Source organism: Oryctolagus cuniculus, chromosome 19, assembly GCF_964237555.1.
Source record: "Oryctolagus cuniculus chromosome 19, mOryCun1.1, whole genome shotgun sequence".
Lineage (NCBI taxonomy): Eukaryota > Metazoa > Chordata > Mammalia > Lagomorpha > Leporidae > Oryctolagus > Oryctolagus cuniculus.
In genome coordinates, this window is record NC_091450.1 from 39,318,892 (window position 1) to 39,331,112 (window position 12,221).

General features: G+C 60.8%; 1 protein-coding gene across 4 annotated transcripts in view; it reads right to left on the reverse strand.

Annotated features, from left to right (window-relative positions):
- Positions 1-12,221, reverse strand: part of TNRC18 (trinucleotide repeat containing 18) — an 83,146-nt gene that overhangs the window by 21,608 nt on the left and 49,317 nt on the right. For all 4 annotated transcript variants that reach the window (XM_070064332.1, XM_070064330.1, XM_070064331.1 and 1 more), the window contains 2 exons: positions 10,454-10,729; positions 6,089-6,346 (listed from right to left, as the gene is read on the reverse strand). In XM_070064332.1, coding sequence (XP_069920433.1) covers positions 6,089-6,346; positions 10,454-10,729 — 534 coding nt within the window. The remainder of the gene's footprint in view (positions 1-6,088; positions 6,347-10,453; positions 10,730-12,221) is intronic.

A 12,221-nucleotide genomic window follows, 5' to 3' on the forward strand; every position in this document is an offset into this window, starting at 1 on the left:
CCATGGTGCAGGGGCCCGTGGCACGGTGCGGAGGGTGAGCCCCCAACTGCGGCGCCGGCGTCCCAGCTGCTCCCCTCCCAAGCCAGGTCCCCGCTAATGCGCCTGGGAAAGCAGGAGAAGATGGCCCAAGTCCGTGGGAGACCCGGATGGAGTTCCAGGCTCCTGGCTTCGGCCCAGTCCAGCTCTGGCCATTTGGGAGTGAACAGGTGGATGGGAGATCTCCCTGTCTTTTTGCTTTTCAAATAAGAAAATAAATCCTCAGAGAAGAGTGAGGGTGGAGAAATATTTCCAAATAAAAGAACACCAACAGATCTGCAACGGGGCGATGCTGCCGGACACCCTCAAGCTGGAACGAGAAGCAACAGCAGAGGCAAACATCCGAATAAACGCAAAGATGAGCTTTCCATCCATTCTCTTGCTAAAGTGTGTGTTTATCTGAAAGGCAGGAGACACAGAGAACTCTCCCATCTAGCGGATCATTTCCCAGATGGTCCCAACAGTTAGGACTGGGCGAGGCTGGAATCAAGACCCGGAGCTGAATCCAGGTCCCCTACGTGGGTGGCAGGGACCTGGACCATCACCACTGCCTCCCAGGGTGTGCACGGGCAAGCAGCTGCGGTCAGGAGCAGAGGCGGGACTCGAACCCAGGAACTCCACAGCGCAACGCAGGTGTCCCGAGAGACCTCGTCACCTGCTGCAGCAAATGTTCACCCCCTCTTTTTTTTTAAATTTATTTGACAGGTAGAATGAGAGAGAGAGAGAGAGAGAGAGGGAGAGGGAGAGAGAGAGAAAGGTCTTCCTTCCATTGATTCACCCTCCAAATGGCCGCTATTATTGGCGCTTCCTCCTGGTCTCCCATGGGGTGCAGGGCCCAAGGACCTGGGCCATCCTCCACTGCACTCCCAGGCCACAGCAGAGAGCTGGCCTGGAAGAGAAGCTACCAGGACAGAATCTGGCGCCCCGACCGGGACTAGAACCCAGAGCCCATATGGGATGCTGGCGCCGAAGGCAGAGAATTAACCAAGTGAGCCACGGCGCTGGCCCCCCTCTCTTTTTTTAAAGTTTATTTACCAACCATGGAAGTGTTAAAACTGACAACACTGCCTTGCGGGGTTGGTAGCGTGTAGAGGGGTGCATTACACACAACATGAGTCACACAGGGGGACGGGAGGGCGACGCAGACCTGGGAAGCTGGGAGATCTCATGTGACACAGCGGGGTACCCCACATCAGGGCCAGGGTCAATCCTGGCTGCTTCACTTCTTTTTTAAAATATGATGATATCTTTTCTTTTTAAAGACTTACTTATTTGAGAGACAGAGTTAGAGACAGGGAGAGACAGAGAAGTCTTCCATGGGCTGGTTCACTCCCAAAATTGCTACAATGGCTAGAGCTAGGCCAAACTGAAGGAGCCAGGAGCTTCTTCCAGTCTCCCACGCGGGTGCAGGGGCCCAAGCACCTGGGCCATCTTCCACTGCTTTCCCAGGCCACAGCAGAGAGCTGGATCAGAAGTGGAGCAGCTAGGACTCAAACTGGCACCCAAATGGGATGCCGGCACCACAAACAGAGGCTTACCTGCTAAACCACAGTGCCGGCTCCGGGGTTATGGGTTTTGGTTTTTGTTATTTAAAGATTCATTTATTTATTTGAAAGGCAGAGCAATAGAGAGGGAGGGATGAACAGATCTTCCATCTGCTGACTCACTCCCCAAATGGCTAGCAACATCTAAGTCTGGCCAAAACCAGGAGCCAGGAGCTCCATCCAGGTCTCCCACATGGTGGCTGGGACGCAGGCACTTGGGCCGTCCTCTGCTGCCTTCCCGGGTGCATTAGCAGGGAGTGGGATCAGAAGTGGAGCAGGGGCCAGCACCGTGGCATAGCAGGCTACGCCAGTCTGCGGTGCCAGCATCCCATACAGGCGACGCTGGGTGCTCCGGCTGCTCCTCTCCCAATCCAGCTCCCACTGTGGCCTGGGGAAGCAGCAGACGCTGGCAAGTGCTTGGGCCCCTGCACCCACGTGGGAGACTCAGAAGCAGCTCCTGGCTCCTGGCTTCAGCCTGGCGTAGCCCTAGCTGCTGTGGCCATGTGAGAAGTGAACCAGCAGATGAAAGATTCTCTCTTTGTCTCTGTCTCTCCTTCTCTAAGTCTGTCTTTCAAATAAATAAATCTTTTTTTTTTTTTAATTTTTTAAGATTTTATTATTTGAAAGGTAGAGTTACAGACAGTGAGAGGGAGAGAGAGAGGTGTTCCTTCCGTTGGTTCACTCCCCAAATGGCTGCAATGGCCAGAGCTATGCTGATCTGAAGCCAGGAGCCAGGTGCTTCTCCTGGTCTCCCATGCGGGTGCAGGGCCCAAGCACTTGGGCCATCCTCCACTGCCTTCCCGGGCCACAACAGAGAGCTAGATTGGAAGAGGAGCAGCCAGGACTAGAACCAGCACCCATAAGAGATGCCGGCACCGCAGGCGGAGGATTAACCTACTGCACCATGGCACCGGCCCCTCAAATAAACAAATCATTAAAAATAAATCAATGAGATGCCCCAGATGCCTCTTCACACCGAAAGGAGACAGGGGAGCTGGTGAGACGTGGGGGAACGGCGCCTGGGGCAGCCGCCTGGGGCGACCCCTCCAAAGGCCACACGAGGTCAGCACCCCACTGCTGGGCACACACCCAGGAAGACCGAAACTCTTCCCCCTCACAGAAAGCTCCGCACAGAGCCGCAGGAGCGTTACCCATAAACGCCTAAGAAAGGAAGCAAATGAAAACATCCACCGACCGCTGATAAATGGCACCTGGCACAGCTGCAGAACGGGTGCTTCTCGGCCATAAAAAGAAAGGAAGCGCCGAGACCCGGCGTGGCGTGGGCGAGCTCTGGACCCAGCACGCCAGGTGAGAGAAGCCAGACGCGGGGCCTCCTGGCACGGGGCTCCATCTGCGCGGCTCGTCAGCACCCGCGCACCCAGGGACGGGACGAGCGGGGCTGTGCGGGCCGGGAATCAGGACACACTGGGCAAGCAGATCTCTCTCTGCAGAGAGGGGTGTGAGTGGACGCGCTCCGCCAGCCTCACGGAACTGTGGCTCGAAGGCATATAGATACACACATGCATTGTAAAGATGTATTTACTTATTTGAAAGTCAGAGCTACATGCAGAGAAAAGAGACAGAGAGAGAGAGGGAGGGAGGGAAGGTGGGAGGGTGGGAGAGAGGGAGGGAGAGAGGGAGGGAGGGAGAGAGGGAGGGAGGGAGAGAGGGAGAGAAGGAGGGGTGACTTCCATCTGCTGGTTCACTCCCCAGATGGCCAGAACAGCTGGGGCTGAGCCAGGCCAAAGCTGGAAGCCAGGAGGTTTCATCAGGTCTCCCATGTGGCTGCGGGGCCCAAGCCCTTGGCCGTCTTCCGCTGCTTTCCCAGGCCATTAGCAGGGAGCTGGGTGGAAATGGAGCAGCCAGGACTTGAACTGGCGCCCACAGGGGATGTCGGTGCCGCAGATGGCATCACAGCACTACCCCAGGACTACATTTTATGACATAAATTAAATCTTAACAAAACTGATTTTTAAGGGGGTAGATTCCAACTCAACCATTCCGAAAATTACATCAAATGTCAATAAACGCGCCAATGAAGGGACAGAAAATTCCCGAAAGAAGGTTTAAAAAGACACAACTAGGAATGAACTAGCAGATGGAAGATCTCCGTCTCTCTGCCTTTCACATCAAAAGATGTGTTTTATTTATTTGAAAGGCAGAGTCAGAGAGAGAGAGGAGAGACAGATCTTCATCTATATCATCACTCCCCAAACGGCCGCAACGGCTGGGGTTGGGGCTGGGCCAAGCCAAAGCCAGGAGCCAGGAGCTTCCTCCAGGTCTCCCACACGGGTGCAGGGGCCCATGCAGTTGGGCCATGTTCCACTGCCTTCCCAGGCGCATTGGCTGGCAATCTGAGTGAAGTAGAGCAGCTGGGACTTGAACCAGCACCCGTATGGGAGTCAGAGCTGTAGGCGGTTTAATCGCCACACAACGCCGGCCCCTAAAACTTAAAAAAAAAAAAAAAAAAAAAAAAAAAGGCAGCCGACCTGATGCTATGTGGTCTACAAGAGACTCACTTTAAATATGAAGACAAAGATGCACGGATGGATAGAGATCTAACGTGGAGACGGCGAGTGTAAGAAGGTTGGAGTGATCGTTCAACACCACGTGAAACGGACCGGAGACAAGGTGGACTACCAGGAAGGGGAAGGGGAGCCTCCCGACCACTAAAGGCTCCTTCAGGAGGAAAGCAGCAATGGCCTGCGTGCGTGTGCCCTCGGAGCTTCAACACCGGAAGCCAGCGCTGGCAGCAGCCGTCAAAAAGAGAAACTGGAATTGTGCCATCACTGCTGAAGTTTCTTTTCTGTTTGTTTTGTTTTGAAAGATTTATTTACTTGAATGTCACAGCTACAGAGAGAAAGGGAGACACAGAGAGACCGTCCATCCACTGGGTCGCTCCCCCAGATGGCCACGATGGCCGCCAGGAGTTCTCCCAGGTCTCCCATGTGGGTGCAGGGACCCAAGCACTTGGCCCGTCCTCCGCTGCTTTCCCAGGCCACAGCAGGGAGCTGGATCGGAAGTGGAGCAGCCGGGACCCGACCCGGCGCCCGTAAAGGATGCCGGCGTCACAGATGGAGGATTAATCAGCCCCCAGAGCTGGAGACTTTAAATGCCTGTCACTCAGCTCTGGGGAAACCTGGACAAAAACCCAGAGGAGAAAGAGATCTGGACACGGCACGGCACAGAGACGTGGTGTTTGCACAACCCCGAGCTCAGCAAAGCCAGGACACGCGCGATCTGCGGGGCACTTCCATCTTCAACCCCAAATCACTGAGCATGTCTGAACCCCAGCCCCAGCTCAACGAGAGATCAGTCACAACAAGAAAGCCAGCTAACTTCCCCCAGATGTTTGGGAAGTAAATACCACTCTTCCACGTGATCACCCGGTCACCGGAGAAACCACAAGAGAAATTAGAAAATATCTGGCATCTGAAATGGAGACTCAACAACCTGTCAGAATCTATGAGACTCAAGCCTCACAGAGCGAAGAGGGAGGTTAAAGGCCGGCACATCTCTGTGAGGAAGGAGAAGGCGGCTACGAGTCAGCGAGCTAAGTTTCCAGGAAGTAGGAGAGAGGACGGAAGCAGAGAGCGAGAGCAGGGATCGGTGACACCGACAGCAGCTTCCGGCTGGGCTGATGAAGGACCCGCAGCCGCAGTGAGAAAGGAGACATCACGACCAACGCTTCAGACCTGAGACGCGTGAGACGGGCGCCCTCCGCACACGCTGCAAGCTGCGTGGGCGCTGCGCCAACATCGGAGCAGCAAGTGCTAAGCTGAGGCTGCCATCATGGCCGGCTGAGGCTGCAGGACAGGGCGCGTCCGACCCCGGCCGTATTGGCCAGCCAGGCCTGAAGCCCAGGGACCAGGGACCAGGGCTGGGCCTGGAGGTGGCAGAGGGTGGGAGGGCATGAGGGGGAACAGGGGAAGGTAGGCCCAGGGCCTGGAGCCTGGGGTGGCACTGTGGCTTGGGTTCTGAGCCTGTGGAACCATGAAGCCAGGTGCGGCTCAGGGAGCCCTGTGGGGCCAGCAGGGCAGAGCCGTGGTGCCCAGGAGGGCAAAGGACACCAGAGAAGTCAGCAGGGTCCCTGCCCCGCTGCGGCCCAGGAGTGGGTGAGAATGGTACCAGGGTGAGCCCCGGGCGGCTGCCTCAGTTTGCCCGTCTGCAGTGGGCTGGGTAAGCCTGGCCCCAATCTCGGACTCCTCTGGGCCTCAGTCCCAAGCCACAGTGGGCCTGCCCCTCTTCACCACCACTGAGCTCACTCGCTGTGCTGCCCAGCCCAGCCCAGCGCCCGCAGCCAGAGAGGGAGATGTACCTCCCGTCCCCTCACTCAGCCAGGGCAACACGTCAGCAGCCTCCCTGACGACCCTGGCCAACACAGGACCCTCCTGGGCGCCCACACCCGCTCCGCACAGCTGCGGAGACCCTGCCCACTCCTCAGCTCTGCCCTGTCTCATCTCGGGGCCTCGCTTCCCTCCCTGCAGCCGGGGAGGGCCGACACTCACCCATCAGGCTCTGCCGCTCTTCCTTTTTCCGTGCCTTCTGCTTGGCCTCCAGCTGCACCACGGACAGCGACGGCCCCACCGTGGGGCTGGGGAGGGCGCTGGCCGCAAAGCGAGCCAGCAGGCCCAGGCCACTCTCCTCCAGGCCTGGCGACAGGGCCCGCTCCCGGGCGCCCAGCCGATAGCCCCCAGCGGCCTCGGCTTCCTCCTCCTCCTCCTCCTCCTCCTCGTCCTCCTCCTCCTCCTCCTCGGAGCTCTCATCTGGCGTGCAGAAAACAGGGAGCAAGTCAGACCCTGGCCCCGGTGCGTGCCATCCCCACTCGACTCCAGCCTGACCCTCGGTCCTCACCAGGGGCCACCGGGGGAGGATCCAGCCCTAGCCCATGGTCCCGCCCATAGGCCCCCCAACAGAGTCCCGGACAAGGGCCTCCTGCCCAGCCCAGAGGTGGGCAGCAGCTTTGGGTGTCAGGGTGGGCTTCACAGGGAGTCCCAACATGCACCTGTGCTGTGGGCAGGGGGACAGACACACGACAAGGACTGGAGACAGCTCTCTCCACAGTCTCACACGTGCGCGCACACACACACACGCCCCAACATAAACATGGAGGCCGAAAAGGAAGCAGGAGAGAAGGAAAGGAGGCGGAGGGAGGATGGGGCTGGGGGCACTCAGGCTGGGGCTCTGGGCCAGGCGCCTGGGGGCTGGCAGCAGGAGAAGGTGGAGTCCGGGCTGTTGCTGGGGGCGGGGGGCCCAGGAGCCCAGCGCTAACTCCGACTGGCATTCTCGTGTTGGGGAGCCCTTGTTGGGCAAGTTCTCTGCCCTGAGCCCTTCTATCTCATCTATGGCTTGGTGATCTCCCAGCCCGCTGGCCCAGCTACAGGAGGGTCCCACAGGATCCCATGTACACTGGACAGTGTTTTGCAGGCTTCAAGTGGATCAAACAGGAAGCAGTACCACCCCGTGACCTGCAGAGAGGAACCATGTGGTCCTACAAGCTGGCTACCTACAAGCCCTACCCCAGCAGCTAGTCCTGCAGCTCCCTCCCACCCCCCGCTCCCCCAGGCTGAATGGAGCAGAGTGGGCAGGTAGCTGGCACGGAGAGCTACCTGCACAGGGACCAAGCCCTCTGCCCAGGGGGCCCGGGGCACCTGTCCACCTGGCGGGCCTGACTGCTGGGGAGAGTGGCCTGGGCGCTGGCCTGGGCACGGAGGGAGGGCCACTCCGGCCAGCAGGAAGAAGCAGGAGGCCACACTTCCCTTCCAGGCAGCGAGCAGCCTGGGCTGTGGGACGCAGCCTGGGGGTACACACGACCAACTCCACATTCTCCTGCCGACACCCACGGCAACACCCACGGCGGTGGCTCGCTCAAGAGTAGCCAGAGGGCAGAGGCTCTATCTGCCTACCCATTGGCAAGGGAGCCTGCCGGGGCCCCCACTGGGAGGGGGAGGCTGGGGTGGGTGGGTGGGTGGGGTCTGTAATAGGGTGGGAAGGGAGGAGGCAGGGAGAGAGAGGGTTTGTTACGAGGGGTGACAGGCAGGACACTGGCAGGAGCGATGGATGAAGCAGGCGGGGGCCAGCGGGGCAGGCAGGCAGCGCACACTTGCGACCATTCACATGGCGACGTCACATGGCTGTCTCCGCCCCAGCGGGCCACAGCGGCAAAGCAGGCTAAGTGTAGGCAGACTTTCCACAGCGCCTGGGTCCCCACATCAGGCCTCCCTGGGGTGGGCCAACTGGAGCAGGGTGGCGGGCAGGGGGCTGGCTGCTGGGGTGGGGGCACGGGGTTGGATGCGGGACAGGGATCTCCCCTCCCCTGGCTAAGACATCCTGCCCCGGGGGCCGCTGGGGTGTGAAGACTCTGGAGGGCGGGAGGGTTGGCTCTGCGCTTCTGGGGGGTCAGCAATGCCCACACCAGACTCCGGGAAGCCATCGGCAGGCTGTCCTGACACCTCGGAGTCAGTAAGACATTTGGAAGGCAAAAGCCAAAAACAAAAAGATAGTCAGGTTCTCCCACGCCTTCCCCTCTACCCTGCAGCCTCCCACGTGGCCCGTCTGCCCGAGGCCAGGGTCCACAGGCGCAGGGGAGGGGCACAGGGCCACGAGGATGGAGAAAAAACCTCCCGGGAGTCCTTCACACCTGAGTCAAGGGAGCTTTGCCGAGGGCAGGGCGGGGGAAAGAGTCCCGGCAAAGCAGCCCATGGAAATGCAGAAAACTTTTACTGTGGGTGAAAAAAGTGTTTTAGGTCTTGGCTCGTTTCAAGGGGTTGGCGGTTTCGACTCGGTTTGGTGTTCCCAAAACCCGGTAAAATGCGGAGCGATCTGCTGCTGCCAGACCCGGCGGGGGCAAACCCCGGGGAGGGGGAGATGTAGAGGGGGCATAGAGAGAAGAGGGTTTTGCCTACCTACGGAGCAACGAGCCAGGCTCGCACCCAAGCTCAGTGACCCGCTGCGCCGTCTGCCCTACTCCCAGCCTTCGCTTTGCGTCCAGAGTGCAGCGTGAGAGCAAATGCAAGAGACCGAAACAGACATTCAAAGCATCATGGGTAGGGGTCAAGGGTGAAGGTATGGTCAAGTTGCTGCGAGGAGAAAGCACACACTGGAAAAGCCAAGCCAATCAAGTGTTTTAGTGCCAGGGTCGGCGAGGCCCTATTACCCAAATATCCCTTTGGAGACCTGACCAACGGTCTGCTCGCGGGGCAGGCGGAGCGGCCGAGCCCCTCCCCTCCCGGGTCTGGGCTCCAGCCCTGAGCCCAACAGCCCCTTCCTCAGAGGGTCGGGGGCCGCCTGCCTCTCGGAGCTAGGAGCACCTGGGAGCCAGAACCCTGGCCGAGGGCAGCGCCGGGAGTGGCAGGGGGCCCCAGCCCGGCCCAGGCGGAGGGAGGAGGTGAGGAGGGGTGGGCGGACGGTGACCCGACCAGCTCATCCACAGAAGGTGGGCCAGTGGTTAGTGGCCTCTTCTCGCTCAGCCGGGGCAGCGGCCCAGGAGACCGTGAGCCCCGAGGGCATCGGCCTCCCTGCGGCGCCATCTCCCGGTCACCCAACTGGGAGGGGAAATGGGGGCGGGGGCGAGGAGGAGGTGGACCAGGAACTTGAGGGCAAGGCTGGAAAATGAGGGCACTGTTCCAGGTCCAGGGCCCGGGCCTGGTCATGTCCAGGTTTCCCAGGATACCGCGGGCCTTCCTCGGGGGGCGGCTGACGCTGGGGCGCTGGGGAGCCCCACGGGCGGGCCTGATGGGCACTCGGCCCCAAAGCAAACCCTGAAGCCGGGGCTGGGAGACCTTACGAGGACTCCCTCGCTCCCCCTTCTTGGGCCTGGGGGGCTCGGCCGCTCCTAGCTCCACAGCACAGTTCTGGCGTCAGGGAGGGCAGAGGCAGCACGTGCCCAGAGCTGGGGAGCCTGACCCCTCCTGGGGAGCCCTGACGGAGGAGCGGAGACCGCCGCGGGCCTGGGACTCGCGGGCCAGCGCCCTCGGCGCGGCAATGAAGCCGGCGCTTTCGGACGCAACCAGCGTGTCTGCGGGGCTCGGCCCTGCGCTGCCTACGTGAGAACACAGGGCTCATCAACTGACATGTTCCAAACACAGGTGAAAAAAGAGAGCTTTTAGAAAATAAAAGACACACAAGCAGCTTTAAAAAAAAAATGACGCTGACGTGACAGCAGCTGACTTTGAACCTGAAAAATGAAATGAATGCCAACAGCTACCAGGGATATTTGAATAATAGAGAAAAGCATCTCTACTCCTGGGGGGGGAGGGGGGAGGGGAGAGGGGGGAGGGGAGGGGAGGGGCGGATGAGGGGAAGCGTCACCTAACATCTAGTAAGGACACAGCAAGAGAGACAAGGCACACGGGTTTAGTTAAAAATGAACTCGATATGTTTAATAGAGCTTGGTATTACCAAAATTGCGGTACAAACATCAAGTCACACGCCCACACGACAGAATTCCGTTTACAGAAGGTTCCTCGGGAGGCCTCCCGCGGGCCCGTGCGAGAGGCCCGGCCCAAGCCTGTGGTCTGGGTGGGCAGAGAGGGGAGAGGGACACGGGCGGGGGGGAGGGCGGAGAGGAAGGCGAGAGCGGAGGAAGGCAGAGGCCCGAACCCGGTCCACGTGAACGCTCCAACAGAGCTGCTCAGTGACATCAGCACAATGATACAGTACAAATAAGAACAAAAGTAAAAATCAGTAGGCAGTAAGGCAGGCTACGCTGCCAAGAACCCAGACGGCTGCCTTCCCGCGGCCCTCCGAGCGGACGGCCGCGGCGCCCGCCATCTCTCCTGCGTGCACGCACGCACGCTCGCTCGCTCGCTCTCACTCACTCTCGCTCGCTCGCTCTAGAACAGGAAAGGTACTTTGTGTTTGGAGCTAGTAACCTTGGTCAAACGAGTCCTCCGAGGAGTCGCTGAAGGAGGAACGGGCCTCGGCCTCCCGTAGCAGCAAACAGAAGGGCTGCTTCCTGCCGCCGGCCGGCTTGGGGTTCAGAGTCCGGGGGCCCGCGAGGCCCCGCCTGCTCAGCTTGGGGCCGGCGGCCGACTTGCTGCTCTTTGTCACCATGCCACACAGGATGGACGACGTCAACTTGGAGCTGGAGGGGCCCTGGGCCGACCACTCGTCCTTGAGCAGATCCTCGTCTTCCTCGGAGTCCGTATCTGCGGTCAGAGCAGTTGTTAGAGGTGAGGCGCGGGCGCCGGCGCGGGCACGGGGCTGGCACTGCGCCGCGCGCAGCAGCTCAGAGACCACGCAGGCAGAGGCCACACGAAGGCTGCCGTGCCCTCCCTGGCCTGGCCTCCCGCCTGCACTGGGGAGGCCTCCAGGCTGCGGGCCCTGCCCAGAATCACCAGCAGCCACGGCTGCCTGGGCAGGCCCCGGGCAAAGCGGTCACTGCCACACGGTCCCTGTCTACCCTATGGGATCGCACAGGGGCCAGGGCTCCTCTGTGGGAGAGCCAGTCGCACCCATCTCGGTGCAACTCCCCACGCAGGTGGCCTTCCAAGGCCGAGGAAGGAGCGGGCAGAGCCCTGACACCAAGGAGGCTGACAAACGGCGCCACAGCTGGAGCCTTCCACGCCGCGGCCACGGGTGCCAATCCTGGGATGGCAGCCATCATCTTCAGAGGGGGAACCGGGCAAAGGGACACCGCCCTGCCCCTTCCAACGCCAACCCAAGCGTACACCATCTCCACCTGTCTCACTATCGGGCTGCTGAGCAAGACGGGGGAAGACGCCACAACCACTCCACACGGGAGACGTTAACGGGCACAGCTGCCGCTCGGCAATGCCACAGCCAAGAGAAACTACACCCGGCGGGCGGGGGAGGGTGGCTGGCTGCTGCCCCCACATCTACGCTTCCCACTACAACCCAGATTCCAATTCTAGGAAGGCCTGGCAACCCGGGGTGTAGGACAAGGTCAAGTCCCACCAACCCGCCAGCCCCTGCCGGCCGCCGGCCATCGCTCTCCCTACCACGCTCCCGTGTGTGCGCCCTGGGGCACATCCAAGGCCACAGAGCCAGTGCGCGAAGCCAGCCACAAAACCCACCGGGCGCACCACCCACCGGCAACCCGGGCTGAAGAGGCAAGAGGGCGCCATTCCCTCTTCCATCGCAAGAGGGCGCCATTCCCTCTTCCATCGCTGCCCACGCAGCTTTGTAACCCCGAGTGGGGGCGCGCTCGTCGGCCACCGACCCGCTGGCCAGGGCCCGCTCACTTCCTGGCTGCAACGTTCGCGGGCTTCTCTCCCCTGGCAGGTGCCGACCAAGGCACGCTCCCTCTCACGCGGGAGAAAGCCCACGCACCGAGCTCAATCAGGCCCCTCCACACCACCTACAGGTTGGGGGGACGAGGGAGACCCTGCCAGCCACCAGCCAGGCCGCGCTCACAGACCACCACCCCCCTTGGAAAAACCCAAGGCGACCCCCTCGCCCGGCTTCCTAACCGCAAAATCAGCAGCCGGCAACCCGAGGCCCTGACCCCGGCTGTCAGCTGCGCCCACGCCCGGCCACGCTCATCTGCAACACAGGACCGAAGCCGAGACCACTCCCCACGGCACCTCCTCCCAAACGGGCCGCCCGACCCACACCCCCCGGCCGACCAGTCCTGGGGGCCCAGGAGCAACCCCCACCCCCACAGACGCCCCCCAAAAC